This window comes from Leiobunum rupestre, chromosome 6 (assembly GCF_980474605.1).
Source record: "Leiobunum rupestre chromosome 6, qqLeiRupe1.1.hap1, whole genome shotgun sequence".
NCBI lineage: Eukaryota > Metazoa > Arthropoda > Arachnida > Opiliones > Sclerosomatidae > Leiobunum > Leiobunum rupestre.
In genome coordinates, this window is record NC_143389.1 from 42,931,933 (window position 1) to 42,956,063 (window position 24,131).

Sequence of the window (24,131 nt, forward strand, 5' to 3'; positions counted from 1 at the left end):
CTTACATCTAAACTCAAACTCACCTCCTCTCACCACCGCAAACTATCTTTTTAGCTGATCTCCTCTCATCGCATTTCACTAATTAAATTAACCTCGCTCACACTCCAAATCCATTCTTTGAAAAATCTTATTTCCTCTCACTCTCCTCACTTAAATTCATAGCTTGGAAACTCATCTCACGCTCCTCTCCATTGGAAGCTTTGAGCATGTCACCTCCTCTCTCACGGTAAGAGGAGAGTGCCCATCACTGAGTGGGAGCGTCAAAAGAATACACTCTTTTATATCCTTATTTGTGAGAGCTGCCATTTTATTACAGGTCTGATTTCAAATAGTGCATGCAAGGCCGCTTCACGCGGTGAAGTGCAAGGACTGCAAGCGACGTCTCGAGCTGATGAGCACGTGCAGGCGCCCTTGCCTGTACTTTTTACCTCTCCGAGTATAACCCAAAACGCGTTACCGGGGATAAAGTCTAATAAAAACCGTGTTTGCAGTTTAAAGGTTGGCTGCCGCCTACGGCCGAGCTTGATGCCAGTTCGCCTTGAACCTTCAGCCAATGAGAGGCCGTAAAGTGGTTCCGCCAAGGAGGCTACTATAGCGGGAGATAGGTGACGTCATTGTCTCTGGTGACATTAAATTCTTGGCAGAACCACTCTTTGAGCTCTGATTGGCTGAGATCTGGCTATCGTCTGCCACGGCGTTTGGCCCATTTGCCAGTTACACGGCAGCATTCTAGTTACCTATGAGATTTCTATGGGCAAAACCACCGGTGAGCGTTAACGGAGTAATTGGCAGTTGGTGCGGTTTGGTATGGTTGTTTTTTTGTTAACGCTCACCGTCGTGACGGTTGCAGCCAAGTTTCAATGGAAATTATGTTATTGTAATGTTTATGCGTAATGTGAGAATGTTGAGTTTGTGTTATGGCTGTCGTGGGTGTTCAGTGTGTTGTGTTTGCATGTATGGGCGATTTCTCTCTAACTTCTTCTAATTGACTTTTGGGACGGGCCGAGTGCTGAGGGTTATGATAAACGTCTCACCAATTGTTTACGGTATTCGTCTTAGTATCAATTTGCGATCGCATCAGGCGGGATTTGAACCCGAGACCTCTGTTTGACAGGCGGACGTTCTACCACAGAACCACCGACACTTATTACGCTTAGTCGAAAATTAGACCTTCAGCTTTATCGGAAGCGTTTATTACAAATTAACAGTATTAAATTTCGGTTTTTATTAAATAGAACGAAATTTCGTGTTCCATTTAAATTATTGCATCGAAGTAATTCTAATGTAGCGTATTCTCTGTTGATAAAAAAGAAAGCGCCGCCCAGGTTTCGAACCCGAGCCCTTCTGCATTACAGGCGAATGTTCAACCACAGAACCACCGATAGATGTTACGATTCTTTGAAAATTATAAACTGAGCTTAGAAAAAAGTATATTAATGGTTTTTAAAGTCTAAATTTATTACGTATGCAATTTCAACGGTCAAATCTTGTTTTAGCGCAGTCAGCCGAGATAAGAGGGTTAAAGGGTAGTTAGTTAGTTTTTTGTTATTTATTTATGGGTTTTATTATCGTTCTATATATAGTTGTGTTAATGCAAAAGCGATAATTTAACGTTTATTGCTTTAAGAAATGTCGGTTAGTCAAGTGGTTCTCTGTGCTTTGTTGATGGTAAGGTTTTTGCTTCTTGTAAATACATTTGGTGTGGATATTTGGATATCTACCATTTCTAACGCAGTCAATGATTTCCTGGGTGTGCGAGTCATTATATGATATTGGAAATTGGACGGTATTGGTCTTTTTCATGCGGTATGTGTCACAACATCAACTGGAAGTCTACGAGTGTTGAAATAAAATGAGCTTTAAAGATCATGCGGCAAGTATTTCGTAAGCGAGAAAAATACAAATACCATCTGTAGATATTTCTTTCATTAAAATTTGCTTCGTATTATATTCAACTGATGAACTTGTACTGTTATTTTTGGTCTAACTCACTGTTGTAACTGCTTAAAGGCACTATATCACGACCTATTTAAAAAAAAAAAACTTTCTTGAAGTTCCATTTTTTGAAATAGATGGCGCCAGGGTAGAAACGGACCTCCTGAAGTTTTGTTCGTATTTGACGGGTAATGTTTGCTATGTGGCGAAGATAGAAGAGTCCATTTTGGTTTTCCGGGTAGAACATCGAAAAAAGGATGTTCAATATGGAACCCGCAAATAGGCTTTCCTATTTCGAACCCCGGCGGGTGGCTAGTCTCTACTTGTGCCGATAGCTGTAGGCTGTATATTTCATTCCTATTTGTCAGGTCGAGAATTAATGGGCGAGATACGGAGAGGGGGGGTCGTGGCGAAAATTGAAAGGGTAGGGTCATACCATGAATTTTGACAGAGTTTTTGAAAGTTTGCTTGATTGAGTAGAACAGTGTAAGAAGCTTATAAATACTGTCCGCCGAAAAATGGAGAAAAGCGAAAAAAAGAGTTTTAGCGTTGGTCAACGGACAGAAACTAATTATCTTTCACAAATCTGCAGTTTATAAAATATTTCTTTGATAAATGGTAAGTCCAAAACTTTTATTTACGAGGCAAATCAGTTCGTTGATTTCTTAAATTTCAATTCAATCCCTACTATAACTATATTAAAGTTTAAATTTGTTCACAATATTAAACTTTAATATGTTTTCAATATTAATGTTATAGTTCGTTCACAATATTAAAGTTTTAATTTGTTCACAATATTAAAGTTTTAATTTGTTCACAATATTAAAGTTTTAATTTGTTCACAATATTAAAGTTTTAATTTGTTCACAATATTAAAGTTTTAATTTGTTCACAATATTAAAGATTTAATTTGCTCATGATATTCAAGTTTTAATTTGTTCACAATATTTAAGTTTTAATATGTGATCAGAGTTATAAATATTACGGGTGGCCCGTAGGGAAAGAGGAAGAGGCGGTTTTCTCGCCCTTACTAATTTATTAATATAATCTTGGATTAATAATAGAAGCTAACGCTTAGCTTCTATTATTAATCCAAGATATAATAGAGTAATATCGGTGTTACGTAACTTGGCGTAACTATAAAAAAACTGCAGTCAGAAAGGTGACCATAACCGAGAGCTACAGGGCCGTCGAGTAACTTTTGCCCCGGGCCCTAAATTTCGTATTGATTTTCCGTACAGATGGTAGCAGTATTGGCCCGTGGTTCTGTCAAAATATGTATTTTTCAAAAATAATACAATTTCAATGATTTTGCTTAGGTGGGATAGTTACCAATCAAGAATCAAGAATATTGCTAGCGGCCATTGATTATAACGAACATTCAAATAGACCGCGAGCCCGTTCGAAATCTGGCGAACTTCAATACAGAATGTTTTGGAGCAAAAAATCGAAATCATACAATATTGGAAAAATTGTATGAAGCAAAAACCTATTCTTATATTGATTCATTGACGGAGATGGTGTTTGACGCCAAAAAGAATTATATGGTTACTAAACACCTAATATTATAACACTTTTTTATATTAAAGTTAAATGCTATGTACTTTTTTTCATTTCAGGGTAATATTTCTGATTAAAAACTAATGGATGAGACCGATCGTTATATTTGTAAACATATAAGTTTACAAGAACAAATCCCGTTTTAGCCAAACATAAATCTAGATTTTAATTTGAGGCATGAAGTTGTAAAGTACAATGATTAAAGTATTTTACAGGCGTGACGATTGTTTTAACAATATTATTGACTGTTTCGGCCGGGCCCCAGCTAGAACTAAAATCCCGTGAAGACTGAGTCATAAACCAAACCCTTCCCCCGTCCCAGCGCAGCCGCTAAATTGACTTAGGCAGAAAAATATTGGTTGTATAGGTGTGATATGTAGGTTGCAGGATTCACGGCACCGTTCCAGGGGAAAAAATGCATGATTTAATTAATTAACTTAATTGGAAATCGATGAAAATTGCGCGACTCGCTGCGTTTGCGCCATAGGAATAGCTGTGAGGAAATTGGAGGTCCTAGGTTGAACGGCTCGGACGTCTATAGAGAAACAGACGCAAGACAGACAGAAGACACTTACGAATATAGTATAGATAGCAAAGATTAGGTATTTGCATTTGAAATTTACGCTAACACTAAACAACTTAAGCCAGCGTCGTAGCCAGGATTGGATTTCGGAGGGGTGTGTGCCCCCCTCCCGTATGTATGGCAACATTGTTTTTTATGTCTCGAGTAGCGGCTCTGCTACACGAATTCCTACATTTGCACGGGATTAATTCTTCATCTAATATATTGACCATATCCAAAGGCATAATTTCCATTTTATCCATGGTTATAGACTTGCCAAAAAATATCAAAACGTGGCAGTGGCGTAGTCAGGGGGGAGCACATAGAAACGTATGGTCGTACGTACAAATATATATTTTTTTTCAATGACGTGCCCCCCCCCCGAAACCAAATCCTGGCTACGCCACTGAAACGTGGGACAGATCTGATAATATTTCTAGAAAACCCGTCACGCGACTGCTAAGGGTTTTACTCAAAAATACCACGTTACCGATATGACCCTTTCGAAAAACATCGAATAAACCAAAGACTATATATACGCTTCGTTTACTAGGCAGGCGTGTTCCTAGGAAAAACCTGTTAACACCTCTGTAGCACTGTAAAAGCTGGGTTAATATTTGAACCCGCGGCGCCACTAGTAACACAGCTCAAGCTAGGGGAAAATTCTGACCAGCGTCGAGATGGAGCCACAATCGGTATGCAAGTTGAGCCATAGAACACGCCTGTCTAGTAAGCGAAGCGTATATATAGTCTTTGGTATGAACTCAAGTGGAAACATTTGGAATTTCCCAATCCCAGGCAATTCCCTTTTTACAGGCCCTCCGTAGTGAAAGGTTCGCACCCCTCACTACTTCCTGTCTTTTTTATTTCGTTGCCCCTAAGAGGGGGAAACGGAATTATAATTTCCCTCTGAAACGGGTGTTGGTGATAGGATTACCTCGATGTGTTCATAAAGGCGCGAGCTTGGTGGAGTATGCGCTTGAGGCTGTGTAATATTGTTTTTGGTTGTTATCCGTGGAAGTACGGTTATAGCTTACTTCACTTGAAACGGGTAGTTTTGTTTTTATAGTTTTAGTAGATTGATTAAATAAGTCATTTACGTTGTAATATTGTTTTTGGATTTGTCTTAATTTTTTATTCGTATTTCTATAACATTTTGATTTTTAATTTGTATTTTTATGAAATTCAATTTATATTTCTGATGAGCTTTCTTAGGATATTGAGGTTTCCTAGGGAATATTTTTGAATTGGTTTTTCAATGAAATATTTTATTATTGATAATTGTTGTTTTGAGGTATATTTTCTAATTTTTTTAAATTAAATTTTTATTTCTTGATTGGAGTACCATTTTATTCACTTACCAGGACCAGTTTCGGGGTCATGTAGCGAGTGTCTATAAAAGTTATTTGTATTGAACGCCTTTCTTCCAGTGGCTTCCCCTTTCGCTTTGTAAACAAGTGTTAAGTGTTATTTTTCAATAAAATTAATTATTATTTTACCAATGTAAGCCTTATTTACTCCATTGAAAACGCAATTCTATTTTTTAAATTTTTATAAAATAAAATCAACACGGAGGATTTGCCGCTTGTAAGAACCTTGGATTTCACCTATGTTTTATATACAGTAAACGAAATGTATTTATCAATCTCGCATTTGCGGAAGCATTCTTACCAGTTCATGTATTTCTGTTCTTACTCTATAGGTGATAAGCTAGTTTTAAAAATTCCTCGAAATGAATTTAGACGAGGGAAGAGACTTTAGTTGCTCTTTGTTCGGTCCAGGAACTAAAAAAAGGATTATCTCTCTAGGAGTCCTTCTTCGCTCGGGTCTGCGCGACCGTCGAAAACTTTCATAGCCGAATTTTCGTTTCTACCCTCCAGCAGTTCATCCCCCTTTGGATGGAACACTTCTCGATATCTCGGTTCCTGTATCTTCAAGACATGCTGTCCCCTTTTCAAAATCGGCCGATCTCCCCCCCCCCCCTGCCTAACCTTGAAAGTAATTTTGAAAACTCCCGCAAAAATACGAGGTCGCCACTATGCAGAACGTAAATATGGAGGGGGTTTACATGGCCGCGTCGAACTATTCGAAGTAGCACAGCTGCTAATCCTTTTACTCGACGCGATAGAGATGACGGGTTTACAAGGTCGAACTTTGCACGACGGGAAAACCGGGCGATACGTTCTTAGGGGTTTTTTTTGATATTTTCTGGGGTTTTTTTCTACTAAAGTGCACGTGCCTTTATTTGGAAAATTTAAAAGAGCGGAGATGGACGATATTTACAACGGCGTAAGTTTAGTTCAATTGATAAATATTTTCTGGTTTTTAATCCAAATTCAGCAAAGAAATTTGAGACAAATTATTTTAAACTCGAATCGGGTCTTTATGAATAAGCTTCAAAATGAATTACGGGCTAGACGTCTTATCTTTTATAACGAATTAGTCGTTAGAAATAGTACCATCTCTGGGCAATATTTTATTGACAACGCCTATGAACGTAACAAGAGAAGGATGTGGACTAAAACAAGGAGTACCGATTGGTGGGATCGAGTAGTCACTAATCATTTTGACGATGATGATTGGCTCGAAAATTTTTTAATTCGACCACCGACGTTCTAATATATCGTAGATCTTGTAAGAAGCGATTTAGAGCCAAAGGAAATGTGTGTCCGTAAACCCCTTTCGGTAGACATTCAAGTAGCCATCGCTCTGTACAAATTAGCGTCATGTTCAGAATACCGAGTAGTGGCCAATCAATTTGGAGTGCATAAGAGTACCGTTTACAAATGCCTAAGACGTTTTTGCGACTCTCTTTGCCGCCAGAAAGAAACTTTTATTATACTTCCTGAAATTGAAGAAGCTGAAGACATTTCTTCGCAAATCGAGAGATCCGGAAAAATCCCTCAAATAATAGGATCAATAGATGGATCTCATATCCCAATAACACCACCCACAGAAGGTAACAGGGATTTCATAAATAGAAAATGTTATCCATCTATTGTTTTGCAAGCCGTCGTCGATAACAACATAATGTAAATGTGGATTAGTTTTTGTTGTATTATTAATAAATACCAATTGGCTAACCCTTTTTAATTAGTCATCGGTGTTAACACAAGTAACATAATAAACATAAATATGACACTTCCTATACTTTCAATGCTAATTTTTAATTATAGTCGGTTTTCCCAATGACAATGTAAATCATTAAGTAACTAAGGACTAACAAGCTTCAGTGAAATGTGCAAATTACGCTTACTTTGTCATACTTCTATTATGTTACTTATGGTGTTACTTGAGTGGTTAGTCTTTGAGATAAACGATAATTGTTAATTGTTTTTTTTAAGATTTCGGAACATCAGTGTTAAAATGCCTGGAAGCGCCCACGACGCGACGGTTTTAAAAGAGTCTTCTTTATATAAGAGTGCCGATTATCTTCCAAAAGTAACTACTTGCTAAGCCCAAGGATAGTTGTGGTCATTAATTTATTTTACTAAATTTTTGTAGGGTTTTAAAACTATCGAAGGTATCAAAATCCCTTACATGATACTTGGAGATCCGGCTTACCCCCTTCTACCTTGGCTTCTTAAACCCTACCCAACACCTAACATTTCGCCGGAAGAGGAGTCATTTAACGTTTATCACAGTGCTGTAAGAATGGCGGTAGAGATCGCGTTTGGAAGGTTAAAGGGCAGATGGCGAATGCTATCGAAAAAAATGGACGTGCACTATTCATTTGCCCCGAAAGTAATATTAACATGTTGCATTCTACATAATATTTGCGAAATCGGCAAGGAAAGTTACCAAAGTAATTGGGAAAAAGAACGTTAGTAAGGATTGGGTCTAAGAGCTGCCATTAGGTCGTTGAACATGGTCTGGGTTTGTTCATTTTGTTTTTTAATTAAATTTTCTTCCCATTCTCTTTGCGCCTTCATTTGCTCGTCGTAAAATTTCTGATTGTCTTCGTCAAATTTTTTCATCATATTTTCCAAGCGTTCTGAATTTTGTTGCAGAACACTTGACAGTTCTTCTTTTCTCGACTTATTCGCAGATGCTATAAATATAATATACTACCCTCTTCGTCACTCGACATCTTCAAATAATAACTACAGAAAGAGTGTGGCACTGACCATTCAATGTTTCAGGGTTTTTTTGGGGGGAAATTTACGGAAAAACCTCTACGAAGCGTTCGACAGCGTCTTTATGGCGATTTCGGGTCGCTCCTATTGTAAAAATCTACCTCATGCTGTCGCATCGTTCGGACCCCCAAGAGATCGCTCTTTCTATCGAACTTTTGCGTTTACATAGCGAACCAAAAAAACATCGCTCCCTTTATCGCGTAAAGTGCGACCATGTAAACCCCCTCATGGAATCACTTTTTAGAAAACAAGTGAGGTCAATACCGATTTTTTTTCGGTGATATAGTGCCTTTAATTTATAATATTTTGAATAAATTAAAATCGGTTGTTTCGTCTCATTTATTTGAATTATAATTAAAATTTTGTACCGGGCGCGATGGAACCGGGATTACGTTATTAGTAAATAACTCTGAATTGCGGAGATATATCTTTAAGGGTCATCTCGAGAAATTAATACCACTAGGAACAATTCTTCCGAGGAGAGGTATATTTTGGCAAGCTTGCCAACTTGTTTAAATTAGGCCCGTAATGAAATGGCCGACTTCGTAAAAGAGTGTATATTTTCTATGAAAGATAGGTGACGCCACTGACCTAAAGATCCCAGCCATAGAAGACATTAATTGTGGCTCTAGAATCAGCTCAATGGTGAGAACAGTGAAGCCTCGGAGACCTCCGTGCTTGAAACAAAGGTCAAGGCCTAAACTATAGTATTTTCATTTGCCAAAGCTTAGAGCCTATTTAATGTATGAGATTTCTTTATTATTAATAATTTAATTATAGTTTTAAGGTGGTCATGCTATACATTTTAAGGTCAAGTTATCTTATTGGAATTTCTGTATAATACTTGGTAAGTTGCATTTATATTGTGAGGCCTGTGTTTATTCTTGGACCAATTCTAGTTATCTTATGGGGTGAAATGGTGATACCTGCAGGAAATTGATGGTACTATCCTTTCTTTAGTTGGTCAGTGTAGAAGCATCTTAGATGCCAGTGTAGATTATGAAATGTCACAGGGGTGGGATTACCCTGTAGTTCAAAGTGTCTATTGCTCTTGGAAAAGCATTTTTGTCATGCTAATTCTGAACAAAAGTGTCTTAATCTCCAAGGCCACTACCACTTTTTGATACTTATAAGCAATCAAGGGTTTTTTGGTGTAGCATTTCTCTGAGACCATAGGTTACAGGTAACATTGAAATTTGATTCCTATAGTGCTGTAAGCATTAATTTTGTACAATCGTTCGACACCACGGATGGGTATTTTTTAAGTTGATGCCTTAGTAGGCATTTCTCTAATTGAAAATGTAGCTTATATCTCTTCACATTGATTTTGGAAGTTATCTCCTTACTTACTTGCAAAATAATGTACCTATTGTTTTCTCTGCTCATACTTGTTTAATTATATTAGGTATGTAAAATATTTATTTTAAGTTTTGTAACCAAAGTTAAAAATAGCTATTAAACATTATAATAGAATTACATATATTTGTTAGCAAATAGATACAATTATGCTAGTGTATTAACTTATAATTCATTAGCTTTTTCCTCTTCTTGAGACATCTAAACAAATATCCTATGTCAGATTAACTTCAAAAAATATAAACATGTGTAATGTTTTATACCAATTCTTCTCCATTTGGTATTTGATTACAAGCTCCAATTTCAGTTATACAAAATTGTTGTTTAAGTAAATGGTTATCTATGACGTTGAACTTCTTGTAGAATGAAGAAAGAGCTTGCAGTAACTCACTTTCATAGTTATCTGGATATCAGAAATATGTAAAGAACAAATAATATAGTAAAGTTTATACATAAATTTCAGCATTATTCACCTTTAAGATATTCACAGGCTTTAACCATTTTTGGAGGGCTAAATTTATACACCAAATAGTTCTCAGTTTTGCATACTCTTTGCAATTCCTTATTTATTTGTGATTTGCGTCCATAAGAGCCCTTCAGAGTCTTGTGCAGTTCTACATACACCTTTATTAATTATTTGAATATTTGATGAGTGTTAAGGTTTTAACCTGTCAGAATAGCTGAACATCCATAGCACAGCAATGCTAGTAATTTATAAAAATAAATTATTTTACTGACTTTATTAGTATTAATTTTTAATGTAATATAATCAATACGTTGTCCAATAGCTTTGTCCTTATCAGTAGTGATACTTGTTTTTATTGGTATTTCTATTGCCAAATTTAAACATACTAAACTTAAAATGAATAAACTTACTATTTTGTACATTCTGTTAAGTTAAGGCTAATTAAAGAGACACTATAACATTGAATTGTCTTATAAAATGTTGCTTATCAACCTTCTATTGTTTTTAGATGAAAACGTTTATCACTAACAATCATGATAACTCCAGCTTTTAACCTAATTCAAGATGATAAGTTCCTCATTGTTACTATAAAAGCACCTTACACAAAAGTGAGATAACCTGTTTTTATTTTAAATTTAATGATAACATAAATTAAAACTTTTTTCTAAATAGGTCTCTGAAACAGAAGTTGAATTTTTTGAAAGAGAATTCAGATTCTATTCCAAACCTTATTTTCTTAGGTTATTATATATTACACTCATGATTTGAAAAACCTTAGTTATTTCTTCATTATATATTTTTCTAAATATAGACTATTACTACCTGCTGACGTTGTAGAAAATGGTGAAGAAAGCGCCACATATGACGTTGAAAAGGGTACATTGCACATACCTGGGAGAAAACATGTTTGCAATCTAAAATTATCTTATTTTAGGGTCTTTTACTATTAAAGTACCAAAAGCAGTTGAGGGTCAGTTTTTTGAAGGCTTAGATTTCCAAACTAAACTTCTTTCAACAAGAAAACCAGCTTTCAAGTCTCCCGTTATAGAAGTTGTTGGTAATATGATCAGCTCTTCAAATAGAAATACTTAGAATCTCAAAATAACAGTCAGGTAATTAGGGGAAAATAAATTGGAGGACAGTGATGAGGAAGAATACTGCTGGGATATTATTCAAAATCAGTACACAGAAGATGAAGGGGTACTTGTTGAAAATTCTTACTATGGATTTGCGAACCAAAAAACAGGGGTTTTTACGAAATTAAGAGTAAGTGTTTATTATTGACTTTTGATGAAGATAATCACTGATGTCTACATTTTTATAATTAAAGGATGAAATTCCAGACCTGGTTGATGTAAAAGACCCTGATAGAAAAACAGTTTTTCAGCGGAAAAAGGAAAAAACTGAAATAGAACAAGAGCAGTTTAGCGATGACCATTACTTGTACTTATTCAAAGCTAAAGTACTATTTTGGTTTTTCAGTATTTAACTGCAATTTAACTTCAACAGAGCCGATCTATACCAAGACAGTGATGTAAAAATGCTTCTCGATTACCTTCCTTATTTTGTAGATCTGTATAAACAAAAAGGGCAGAATTCTGATGAAGAGATATCTGGCAAGTAACGTTGTATTGGAAAGTTAATGAATTTTAATTAAAATTAACAGTAAATTTTGTTTTTTTTCCAGTGAAGTTTACAGATGCTGAGAGGGAGAGAATGAGGAATTTACCCAATAGGGAATATCTGTTAGATCATAGTATGAAACAACAAGTTTTACTTGGTATTATAGACATTCTTCTTGCCTACTGTTATAATTATCGAACAACGGAAGGGGAAACTACAGTATGCGTAATTGAACTTTAATTTTACCATATTACTGGCAAAAGTATTGAAAAACTTGGTTTATAGGTTGAAAGTGCTTGGACCATTACTAAATTAAGCTCTACTTTAAGCTGGCTCGATGTAGGTTAAAGGTGTAAATTACAAATTTTTTTTCGTTGTTGTTTTAAAACTCTTTTTATTTTAAGAGTTTTTTTTCCATGGATTCAGTAGTACTCTCTTTTGTTCGAAGAAGCGTCTGTCATCCTCTGCACAGAAATTGGGAACTATCTAAACGTATAATACAAGATACGACGGCTTTATTGTCCTTAGGTGATTTTTCTTTGATTTTCATGTGATGTTGGAGGTGAATTTTCAAATTGTCTTTTCTTGTAGGATCCAAAATGGTTTTAAAGTGTTTCTTAGACATTCACTGTATATTTAATGAGAGTGATCCTTATTATTTGCTAAATGAACTATATATTACGGATATATGCGTTTGGATTCAAAGTTTGAAGTACGTTAGCCACAAGGGGCTGTTCACTGCGAATTTGGCTGTACACCAATTACGTAATCAGGGATCACGCGCATTACGCGGAGATTACGTACTTTCTTCGGGAAGCCTGTACACCGATTACGCGTAGTGATCAGCCCCTCGTATAGCCACTTTAATTTTTATTTCTAAAACTTAAAATTTGTGTTTTGTGCAGAAACTCAGTTTTTATAAAAATGGCAGAAGCTTTGTCTCAAGTAATGTGGTTTCTACCCCGAATATTCAGGGCCGTTTTAACCTTTCCGTAGGCCTTAGGCAAAAATCTCTCAATTACCGACTTTTCGGACATTCGTAGGCCTTAATATATGGAATCATAGGCCCTCATGTTTCCTAAAATTTTCGTAGGCACTTTGCCTAATCCGCCTTATGGATAAGGCGGCCCTGCAAATATTTCATAAGTGCAATTTAATAAGATTTTATAAATTGTAGGTATCCATAGAAAAATGCGATGTTGGTCTCGAGTTAGTGGAGTTGGAGGAAGCAGCCAGATTAGCTTTAGAGGAAAATGACAATTCTAATGAAACAGTTGAAATAGATCAGAAAATGGGACAGTTAAATTTGCAAAAAAATAATGATAATTTAATGTCTGATGAAAGCTCCGAAGGCAGTACGGACTCTGACGACTGTTCAAGTACATCACAAAGTGACAGTGAAATTGACTCTGATGATAATGAATCTAGCAGTGACAGTGAAGATGATTGTTTAATTTTTGGTAAAGATGAATTAAGTCACGAAAGGAGAAGATGAATAAAGGTGAATGGTAATTATTTTATGTCTCTTTATTAATAATGTAAAGAAAATTAAGGCAACATTAGGTTACTCTTCTTTTTTGTTAATTTGCCCCTCTTTTTGCTTCTTCTGTTTCTTGTTTTCGCTTTCTTCAATAGGCGCTGGTTTTACAAATGGGATTTCATGTTCTAGGCCTAAGTAATAAAGGATAATATCATTCATTATTAATTAATAATTCTACTCGCTAGTTCTAAAAATTTGGGTAATATAATCTTTAGTTATTACCAGGTGGCATAAATTGTTTCAAAGCTTCGGGAACTCTTATTCCTCTCTCAGTCTGATTATTTTCTAGAATTGCGCAAATAACTCTAGTAGTGGCACACATAGTTGCATTAAGCATATGAACGTAATCCACCTGATTTTAATGAGTGTAAAAATTAATAATTGTCTTAAAAAAGTAAATAGTTTGGCTGTAACTTTCAATGCAGAAAAATATGACTTCAAATGAATCATGACTTCCACAACTTTGTTGGTACCATTTATTACCCCCCCCCCCCCCCCCCAATGTTTGAAGCAAGGAGGATAGAAAAAACTAAAATACTCCGAAGTTTATAGAGCAGCTTATAAGTAATCGGTTACCCGTGTATGCAGTTTTTTGGTACTCAGTAATTAACGAGTATTCTCCAATTACTTATTCGAGGTAGACACAACCCTAGTAAATAAGTGGAGTTATTACCTGCGCATTCATTTTTTTAGTCTGTCCGTATCGAACTTGTAACCTTCTCGCTTGATAATCCAAACAATTGGAACAAGATACTAACTCGCGGTAGGCTTTAGATCCAGGAAACCAAGCTTCCAGGTCTAATTTTTTGGCCGCGGCATTATTTAACGCCCCTGTTTTAAAAGATAATTATTTGGCTTACTTGTGCGCAAATAATAACCTTATACCTGAGACAATGCTAACTATCCGGTAAGGAATTCCTAAAACTTGGCAGAATTCTTCAGCATTAGCGACCATTTCATCAAACATTTCCCAAGATTTGTTATCATGGGGTGAAGTGAGGCAGAACTGCTCAACCTAAAAAGACCATAGTAAAATTTTGGTTCAGAAAGCTTTATGAAGTTTCTCATTACTTTTTCAAACTGATGAACTCTAAAAATTCCCCTGGTATCTCGTCCATGAGACCCAACTTCTTGTCTGAAGCAAGTGGAAATGCCAGCGTAACGGATAGGAAAAATATCATTAGGAAGCCATTCGTCTTTGTGGAAGGCAGCGAGAGGCTGTTCTGAAGTAGCGATAAGATATTTTTCAGCAACTTTAGTCTCCCCCGTTTTGTCATGTTCTTTGCCAATGACCTAGAAAAAAAAATTGGTTAAATGTAAGCTTTCAAAAAGAATAATATAACCATGATTATAAACCTTGTAAAGTTCCTCATCAAATTGGCTGAGTTGAGCAACTTCTTGCATTACGTCTTTTCGCATAAAAAATGGGGTATAAACTGGTTTGTAGCCTTTTTTATAAAGCAATCGTAGTGAAAGCTGCACTAAGGCATGCTCTAAAAACACAGCTGCATTCTTAAAAGTTGGGAATAACAATGTAATTTTTCTTATACATATGCAATAGTTCTAAGTGTAATTACTAATAGATAGTATCCTCTTCCACCAGCAGTTCTTGAACCCCTTTCTCCGTCCATGCCATCAATCATTGTAATTAGATCAACATGAGAGTATTTCTTTTGCACTTCTATATCACCCCAAGTTCGGACCACTCCATTTTCATCCTGCATGTTAATATTTCAGTAACTTTTCATTCATTTTATCATAAGCATCATTATACCTCATCATTGCTAATGATGACAGAATCATGAAGCAGATTACCAATTTCTTTTATGGATTCATTACGCTCTGCTTCCCTTTGAGCCACTTCTTGCGTACACTTCTCTAATTTATCATCCAACAAATTGCGCACAGTTTTAATTTGATTAATGCTAAGAGACTACAAAAGCTATATTAAAAAACAGCTAAGAATTTTTTTTTACATTTATACCTGAAGAAGTTCTGCTGTTAAATTGTCTAATTGATTAAGCAACTCTTGTGGTAAAGGTCCACTTTCGCCTATAGGTTCTTTTTTCTTCAAAAAGAGGAGGAACAAAGTTTAATTCTGCATATGTTAAAGGTTTGTTAGAATAATACAAAAAGTCGGAAACCTTTATTTTGTTCCCTATTTCTTTGCTGCATAGATTCTTAAATTTATTTAAAATATCCAGTTGGCCCCGCACTAAGAAAAAATAAATTGGTTTTTAGTAAATGAATAAAAGTTGCATCATTTCATTTTTGATTTACGTCGTCTCCATGCGGTATCAGCCACAACAATTCTATCAACTAGCGTTATGTCTTTAAAACGTTTTCTCTGATTTTCCCTTAGTTTATTAGAATCTCCTCCTTTATCGTCACGAAATAATTCAATATCCAACACCATGATTAATAATTATAATAATTTCAAATTAAATTACTCTTGACAGAAAGAACGAGGCTTTCAAACTGCCACCATGGCAACAGTGCTGTTCCCATAGAAATAGAAATTATACTAGAAGTACGATTGGATTGGGCGGGGACGTACCAGCTAGAAGGCTGCCATCAGAGTGGAATCGCGATAGTAGTGCCATCTCATAGAAACAATTTAAACTAAGTAAATATGGTCACGTGGAATAACATAAAACAGATCTGACATTATATTAAAGTGTTGGTTGCACGAAAAATCGATAGTAATAAAAACGAATGAATGCGGGCTTGTTTTGAAGCCCAGGACGTTCTCTGTCCAAAAATGTCATTGTCAAAACAAATTTCCAAGCCAAATGGCGTTTTCCATTGGAGTCCTCTGAGCGCTCCTGGAATAAAACATGTTCCATTGGGACAAAAAGGGCAACTCCAAAAAGGAGGCACGTCTTCCATTGGCTCTGTTGCTCCCTCGCGGATTGAGCCGAGCTGTCCCAACTCGAGGGACGGGGCAACCAAAAATGAGTAATTTTTAAGCAGAGTGACTCCGAGAAAAATTCGTATTCCATTGGGAGGGCTGGAAGTCTAGTCCTCCGAGCACCTAGCGGAGTTCTCCGTGGTAGAGCGATGACGTAGAAGGCAAATCCGGATCACGCTCAGAGCAGTCCCAATGGAAAACGCCATAAGTTTGAGCCCGAAACTGACCTTTTTCCCTCCCCAAAATCCTGAAATTTTCGGCGAATTTCTCTCCTCCGTAGCACCAAAAGTGGATATAAAACAGAAAGTCTGGGAGGAAAAGGGTTCGTTAGCTTTCCCAGTGGTTTCCTTCAAAAATGAGGAGCTGTTTCCCCTATACAATGATTGAGCCAATCAGGAACGACTCTGTTACATTTGGCCTATGTCTCATGACGTCACGTTAATCTTTGCTGGCAGAAACAGCCTTACTGGTTTCAGCTGTAAAACTCAGGATGTTTTAGGTAGCTTCGAGCCCTCAACTTCAATCAAGCAGTGGGACCCAATGGTCTCCACCCTTACCTCCTTAAATGTCTGTAACCTGAGTTACAGCACCGAATCTGTACCCAAGGCTTCTCATTGGTCAAATCAGATCGGATCAAAGCTTTTTAGACTTAAAATAAGACGTAGAACACATTTATTATTGGAACCATTCTTCTAATCCTAAGGGTTCTCGAGATACATTTTGAATGACCTTGGAAACCTGGTTTAAGGTCATTGAAATTTTCATTGTCATTTGTCCCCCTGCATGCTCTACGTAACCTGAAAATTTCAAATTCTGAACTAAAACATATTTTAAGTAATTGGCTCTGTATCGTTTTTGAGTTAACACCCTGTATATTACTGGTTTTTGTGTATCACTTCCGAAAACGGTTGAGTCTAAACGATTTGCAAATAATTAACACTTTCAGGCTTTAAGTTTATTTAATATGAACACCAATTAAAACCCAAATCACCTTCAATACAGGGTGTTACGGATAAGAGTACCGAAACTTTCTATATGCATTCTATGGGTCTCTATGAGTAAAAGATGTCCAATAAACAGGGGTCCTAAAGTGCTTCGTTTCAGAGATATGGGCTCCCAAAAAACTACCCCAAAAAACCGGACACAGCCTTTAATCTGGCAAATAATATTCTTCCTTGAACCAAATTGTTTTCATTAAATTATCAATTGTTTTTTATCCGTGAGGCGAGAAACTTCAATAACAAGTGGCAAAAGTTCATTAATGTCCTTTGAGAAGTAAAATGAGTTTGAAGACAAATACAAGCCATTTTAAATTATTGATACTATTTTAATTATTTAATCTAAAGATACAAATGTCATAAAAATTCTAAAGGAAATGGTTTTAAAATTGTCTAATATTATAGCTAATATGGCACATTGGTCCAGGAACGCTTATTGCACGGACGGACTCAAGAAAAATGGGTTAGAAGCTCAAAGATTCAACCAGCAGTAGATTCCCAATAGACTGGTGTCAGATCGAATAAAAGAAATACAAGAAATTTGTATCTTTATATTTAATAATTAAAATCGTATAAATAAATTAAAATGGCTTCTATTTGTCTTCAAACTAATTTTACTTCTAAAAGGGCATTAATGAACATTTGCCACTTGTTATTTAAGTTTCTCGCCTCACGGATAAAAAACAATTGATAGTTTAATAAAACAATTTGGTTCAAGGAAGAATATTGTTTGCCAGATTTAAGGCTGTGTCCGGATGTTTTGGGCAGTTTTTTGGGAGCCCATATCTCTGAAACGAAGCACTTTAGGACCCCTGTTTATTGGACATTTTTACTCATAGAGACCCATAGAATGCATATAGAAAGTTTCGGTACTCTTATCCGTAACACCCTGTATATAAGAGAGGTAAAACTTGGGAAAATATACAAATCCGTGCCCCTCAGGCCGCATGGGCCCCGGGAATTTGAATGGGGTTCCCCTTTGCCTCGTCAGACCTCGAGTTTTGAGGCGGTAAAGGGCCGATAGTAGAAAGATAGGCTCGCCGTGACAACGAATTTGAAGAAAAAGTGTATATGGAATATCGGTCTTATATCTTTGCTTCAATTATTTAATTAAATAATGGAATTCACAATAATTGCAAATAGCCATTCTTTCTTCAATTTTAAAATGCCCCACACAAAACTACGGATTTTTCTGTTAACTCGTCCTGGACCTGGACGTTCTGCCATGATATTAGTTTTTAGATCAAGAAATGTTAACGCTAGCGCGTAGCGGAACAATTGACAAATCTCTACTAACTGACTTATGGAATCGATAAAGTCGGTTAACGTTCATTAGTTTAAATTTTTTGTAATTATTCGATGTACGAACCATTAACGTTGTAAAAAAAACAATTTCTTAAAGTCTAAATTTGTATATTACAAACCAACTAAAAAAAAACCGATAACAAATTATTTGCTTACTTATACATCTCTGCATTTTAACGAATGTAAAAATACTTGGTTGGTTTTTTACTTTAAAAGTTTAGTGGTAGTTTATATCTGATAACATTTTGCTTAGCATAAAATATTAAATTATTATGAAAAAAACAATTTATCATTTTTATTTAATCTTCAAGGATAAAGTTCAAATTATTAACATTAATGCATGGTTAATGAAAATGTATTTGAACACAGTTTATCTACCCTGTTGTCAAAAGTAGCCGTTAACTGATAACTTAGCCAAAAAAGTTAATAGTTCATAAATTAACGATACTACATTCTGGTGTTGAGTAAATTAATTTGGAAAAATTAAATACACTTTAAATGGTAAATAACTTTTACCCGTTTGCCGAACCCTAGGTAGAGGTCGGCGTTTGAATAAGAAATTATACGATTGTTTATATTTATCCATAACCGAGAATTATTCAAAAATATTCGAAAAAATTGATTAATTTTGCATGTTAAATCGTTGTTTAATTGTATAACTTATTCGTATAAAACAAATAATACTAATTTTAATGATTAATTTAAATTTTTGCGGTTAATTTATTTGTTCCGCCGACCTCTATCCACAGCTGAAGCGGGGAGGCAACATTTCAACAAGATGGCCAAGGTTATTTTATAAAAGAACTATGGAATATATGTAAGCTGTCTTTTCATTCAAAATTCTATCTACACAACTGCTGCAGGTTTCAACCTAGAAACACTTAAGTCTAAAAGTCGTCTGCTATTTCTACATTCATTTAGTTCAAAACAACTAAAGCAGATGGTGCTATTTTTCATAAGCTCGAAGCTTATTTAGCGTCAAATACAAAACAAAATTTTCATGGTGATTTTCGGATTTCAAAGTAATTCTTATGTTTTCATAATGGTTCGCGTGATTTTATAGTCACATTGCTGATTTTAAGCGATTTCAATGTAATTTCCGGGTGATTTAAAGTTATTTCATAGTAAATTTAGGATTTTCAGAGTGAAAGTGATTTAAGGGTGATTTCAAGATTTTAAAGTGATTTCACTACTGATTTCATGGAATTTTAAGTTACTTCACTATTGATTTCATGTGAGTTTAAGTGATTTCAGGATGATTTCAGTGATTTCATGTGATGTCAGGATGATTTTAGTGATTTAACTGCAATTTCATGTGATTTCATTCTGTTTATACACCTGATTTCAAGAGTGACTTACCCCTCGATTTTAATTACCAATTATTTAACCATAATTTTGTTTCGGGGGGGGGGGGGGCCCGCCTTTGCAAAAAAGTAAAAAAATAAAAATATTATTACGTACGACCATACGTTTCGGGGGGGCCTGTGCCTACGCCCCTGAGCGTTGGGACAATATTTTTGCTTATGGTTGCATTTCAAATAAAATAATAAAATGCCAATTAAGACGAAAAAGCTTATTTATTGACGAAAAAGCTTATTTATTTTCTAGTCACACAGTCTATGCTTTCAAAAAGAAAATGTTTTTACCAAAATCACGGCACTCCACCCCCCTCCCCGGGGTCGTGGGTTACCATTTTACATCCCGTCTTTTCTGATGCATTTTCCCGCCAAAAATCTCGCGTCGAAACCAATCTTCTGTGGAACCTCTCTCGCCTTTCTCTCGAGCAAAATCGGCAGACGCGTGCCCGGCTTGTGTCTAGACAATTTTTGTTTTTATTTTCAATATGTATCCCCCTCCCCCCCCCCCAACATATCGCGTCGAAATCCTTCTTCTGCAGACTGAAACCTCTCTCCCCTTTCCTCAAAAGCAGAATCACGCCACGCGCAGGTGTTGTGGTGTTACTGGGGTACCCCTTTTCGCCCTTCATCTTTTATTTTCAATTTGGTTTTATTTTTTATTACTTCTGTTTTTAAACCTATTCTTATAAATAAATAACATCATCGTCAACGCCAATCTTGAGCTGGGCTCGAGCTCAGCTCAGTGAATTCGTATATTAGCTTACGCTCGGTCTCGGTCTCACCTGTGAGCCCGAGCCCGTTGACCTATGAACATCGTACACTTTTCATCGAAAAAAATCTAATCGTAAATCCTAATTTTAACGCAATTTTGGTATTGAAATCTAAAATTAGCTAAATTTTTAATAAAAAGTATCGTACCTTATTAGAGATATTTATATTTCAAAATGAGGCAGAAAATTATTTTAATATTTACATAAGTTTATAATATTCTTCAACAAGTAAGTATCTGTAGAGAAAAATATTACTGATATCTATTCACTTAATCCGCAATTTGTTTGTTTGTCTGTCCATTCGCTATAAAATTACCACGCCGTTGATCGTATCACTACTATTTTTATCGGATACTTCACTGATGTGCGAAGAAGCGTTAGCATATTCCCGACAAAATAAATATTCAAATTTTAATAATATTCAAATCTAAAAAAAAAATTTCACCACGAAAAATAGACCAACTGGTCAACTAACGCCTGTTGAAGTGTTCCAACAGTCTTAGACCGAAGTCTTTAGGATCAGCCCAACCGCGCATTTCCAAGGGGCAAATATTATGACCATTTCTAAAACCTTGATATTTCAAGTTACGTGGTTTCAATCAATAATTAAAAATAAACCTCCGACAGTTTCGGAAAAATAGAAACAGCGATGCCAGACAAAAATATAGATATATATTAGATATTTACCCAAATTTAGATATTTACCCAAAATTAGATGTTTACCCAAAATTAGATATTTACCCAAAATTAGATATTTACCCAAAAATAGATATTAATTCAAAATTAGATATTACCCAAAATTAGATATTTATTCAAAATTAGATATTTACCCAAAATTAGATATTACCCAAAATTAGATATTTATTCAAAATTAGATATTTACCCACAATTAGTTATTACCCAAAATGAGATATTTACCCAATATTAGATATTTACCCAATATTAGATATTTACCCAAACTTGGATATTTACCCAAATTTAACCACCTTTGTTTAATTTTTTTAATAATTTCTTCGATTTTGCCATGTTAATTTACTAAGAGAAATATAATATTTTAGTTGCCATGGTAAAACTAATGCCCATCGCATTTTTTCCCTTTGGGTTTTTTTAAGTTACATGACGGTCAACTTAATTCCTGAATTTAAACAAAATCGATGAGTCTCCTTGTCAAAGTTGTCAGTAAAATATTCATTCCCCAAAGTGACAAACTTATGAACAAAAGTCACCATAGACTTCCGAAACAACATAACTTGAAAAATTAAGTTTTGAGAAATTGTCATAATAATTGTCCCTTAGAAATGCATGGTTCGGCTGATCCTAAAGACTTCGGCCTAAGGCTCTTGGAACACTTCAACAGGCGTCAGTTGACCAGTTGAACTATTTTTCGTGGCGAATTTTTTTTCTTTCACCTTTAATATGCTTACGCTTCTTCAACACTTCAGTGAAACATCCGTTAAAAGTGATACGATCAACGGTGTGGATTTGTATAGCGAATGGACAGACAAACAAACAAATTGCGGATTAAGTAAAATATTTCCTAAAGATACCTACTTATTGAAGAATTTTATAGACTTATAAATAGACTTAAAAAAATATCCATAATGAGGCAGGATACTTTATATTATAAGTATAGCTAATTTTAGATTTCAATACCAAATTGCGTTTAAATTAGGATTTACGATTAGATTTTTCTCGATGAAAAGTGTACGATTTTATTTATTTATAAAACTAGGGTTATAAACAGAAGTAATAAAAAATAAAACAAAAGTGAAAATAAAAACGGGTTGAAAGGGGGTAACCCAGAACACCTGCGAGTGGCGTGATTCTGCTTTTGAGGAAAGGGGAGAGAGGTTTCAGTCTGCATAAGAAGGATTTCGACGCGATATGTTTGGGGGGGAATACACATTGAAAAATAAAAACAAAAATTGTCTAGGCACAAGCCGGGCACGCGTCAGCCGATTTTGCTCGAGATAAAGGCGAGAGAGGTTCCACAGAAGAAGGGTTTCGACGCGTGATTTTTGGCGGGAAAACGCATCGAAAAAAACCGGGGGGGAACGGGGGGAAGGAGTGATTTTGGTAAAAGAGTTTATTTTGAAAGCACAGACTGTGTGACTAGGAAATAAATAAGCTTTTCCATCTTAATCTTATTTTATTTGTAATGCAACCATAAGCAAAAATATTATCCCAACGCTCAGTGGCGTAGGCACGAGGGTACAGGGGTACAATACAGTGGCGTAGCCAGGGGGGCACAGGGGGCACATCCCCCCCCCCAGAAACGTATGGTCGTACGTACAAATATTTTTATTTTTTTACTTTTTTTTCAATGGCGTGCACCCTCCTCCGAAAGAAAATCCTGGCTACGCCACGGGTACAATATATGCAATATACCCTCTGAACTTAATAACCTGAAGTTTCGATTATATTATATACTAAAGTTTAAATAATTGGTAATTAAAATTTTATTGTAGACTAAATTGGATATTTATTAATATTTTTTCGGCCGTATTTTCTCCGTGTGTTATCGTAGATGCAACAATTTTTACTCAAAATATTTTTCTGCTCAAAATGTAAAGAACTTTCTAATTAATAAATTTCGTTGTCACTTTAGTCTTTATGATACCGTGTAATTCAGCTAGTTATTATTATATGGATTTTAGAAACCCTGATTTATTCTCACACTGACATTGTTTTATAAAACTGTTCTAGTAACGGGAAAAAAGATGTATTTAGATCAGTGTTGCCAATGTTTGTAGAGGTCGAAAACGGTTAATCATTATCCATGATTAAATTGATTTTTTGGGAAAAAAATGTAAACAAAGAAATTTGCCGGTTAATATTTCGGAAAATGATTTAAAAACATGTATTATTCGAAAAATTAATCGGATAATACAGAAATATAAATTACGTGATCAAAACATTTTACGAATAATTTTGAGAGCTTTATCTATTGAATAAAAGTTAACCATCCCCGACCTCTAAATGTTTGAAAGTTGAAATTCCCATTGCTGGGTAGTAAATTTCCCACAAATTCCCACACCCCTATTTAGCCCCGCCCCCAACGAAAACTCAACGGAAAACATGCCATAATTTTCAAAAAAATTTAAAAATTAACTTTTTAAAATTAAATTTTATTGAAATTAAAATGTTTAAACATTTTGGTGGTTAGACCTATGCATTGATATGCATTCATGAATCCAGGGCCAGTTCTACAAAATAACGAAGTAGAACCAGAACTAGGTCTAATTATATTTTTTTATTACTTAATAATTAAAGAGTTCAAATGAAAATAAACTTATTTTTTCTATAGAGGATTAACCAGACGTAAATTGGATACCACCAGCACCTCTAGCACCGGCAGCACCTCTAGCACCGGCAGCACCTCTAGCACTGGCAGCACCTCTAGCACCGGCAGCACCAATAGCACCGGCAGCACCTCTAGCACTCGCAGCACCAATAGCACCGGCAGCTCAAATAATTCGAATTCGATTAGCTGGAGAACCAAATCATGCACATGATATCCAACAGGTAGTTAGATATAGAGTTATAAGAGTGCAAGGTGAATTGAGCTTGGAGCCTCAATGAACCTATCTCCAACTAATTATATTGGATCA

General features: G+C 35.5%; 3 protein-coding genes across 3 annotated transcripts; 1 reads left to right on the forward strand and 2 right to left on the reverse strand.

Moving 5' to 3' along the window:
• The first annotated feature begins 8,901 nt into the window (after positions 1 to 8,901).
• Positions 8,902 to 13,173, forward strand: LOC149941057 (protein SHQ1 homolog). The gene is made up of 14 exons (XM_090177333.1): positions 8,902 to 9,040; positions 10,524 to 10,623; positions 10,688 to 10,755; positions 10,827 to 10,891; positions 10,950 to 11,072; positions 11,136 to 11,281; positions 11,346 to 11,458; positions 11,525 to 11,631; positions 11,703 to 11,857; positions 11,924 to 11,977; positions 12,043 to 12,166; positions 12,230 to 12,350; positions 12,544 to 12,583; positions 12,816 to 13,173. The coding sequence occupies exons 2-14, from the start codon at positions 10,549 to 10,551 to the stop codon at positions 13,131 to 13,133; spliced, it is 1,509 nt and encodes a 502-aa protein (XP_090033459.1). The 5' UTR covers positions 8,902 to 9,040; positions 10,524 to 10,548; the 3' UTR covers positions 13,134 to 13,173.
• On the reverse strand, positions 9,715 to 10,468 carry LOC149941058 (uncharacterized). The gene is made up of 5 exons (XM_090179414.1): positions 10,326 to 10,468; positions 10,218 to 10,253; positions 10,023 to 10,163; positions 9,813 to 9,952; positions 9,715 to 9,750 (listed from the first exon to the last, which is right to left on the reverse strand). Exons 1-5 carry the CDS (start codon positions 10,435 to 10,437, stop codon positions 9,715 to 9,717), a joined length of 465 nt encoding a protein of 154 aa, XP_090035540.1. The 5' UTR covers positions 10,438 to 10,468.
• Positions 13,150 to 15,679, reverse strand: SerRS (Seryl-tRNA synthetase). The gene is made up of 11 exons (XM_090177335.1): positions 15,459 to 15,679; positions 15,323 to 15,393; positions 15,163 to 15,246; positions 14,953 to 15,111; positions 14,756 to 14,896; positions 14,535 to 14,690; positions 14,250 to 14,471; positions 14,064 to 14,193; positions 13,852 to 14,009; positions 13,401 to 13,530; positions 13,150 to 13,309 (listed from the first exon to the last, which is right to left on the reverse strand). Exons 1-11 carry the CDS (start codon positions 15,592 to 15,594, stop codon positions 13,203 to 13,205), a joined length of 1,494 nt encoding a protein of 497 aa, XP_090033461.1. The 5' UTR covers positions 15,595 to 15,679; the 3' UTR covers positions 13,150 to 13,202.
• Positions 15,680 to 24,131: the final 8,452 nt, after the last annotated feature.

Coding starts and splice junctions, on each gene's coding strand:
- SerRS (XM_090177335.1), bottom strand. CDS start 15,594: ATGGTGTTGGATATTGAATTATTTCGTGACGATAAAGGAGGAGATTCT. Junction 15,394..15,458: donor TGATACCGCATGGAGACGAC/GTAAATCAAAAA, acceptor ATTTTTTCTTAG/TGCGGGGCCAACTGGATATT. Junction 14,194..14,249: donor GAGTTCATCAGTTTGAAAAA/GTAATGAGAAAC, acceptor TGGTCTTTTTAG/GTTGAGCAGTTCTGCCTCAC.
- LOC149941058 (XM_090179414.1), bottom strand. CDS start 10,437: ATGTACAAAATAGTAAGTTTATTCATTTTAAGTTTAGTATGTTTAAAT. Junction 10,164..10,217: donor ATGTTCAGCTATTCTGACAG/GTTAAAACCTTA, acceptor AGGTGTATGTAG/AACTGCACAAGACTCTGAAG. Junction 9,751..9,812: donor TACCAAATGGAGAAGAATTG/GTATAAAACATT, acceptor ATATTTGTTTAG/ATGTCTCAAGAAGAGGAAAA.
- LOC149941057 (XM_090177333.1), top strand. CDS start 10,549: ATGATAACTCCAGCTTTTAACCTAATTCAAGATGATAAGTTCCTCATT. Junction 10,624..10,687: donor TAAAAGCACCTTACACAAAA/GTGAGATAACCT, acceptor TTTTCTAAATAG/GTCTCTGAAACAGAAGTTGA. Junction 11,282..11,345: donor GGGTTTTTACGAAATTAAGA/GTAAGTGTTTAT, acceptor TTATAATTAAAG/GATGAAATTCCAGACCTGGT.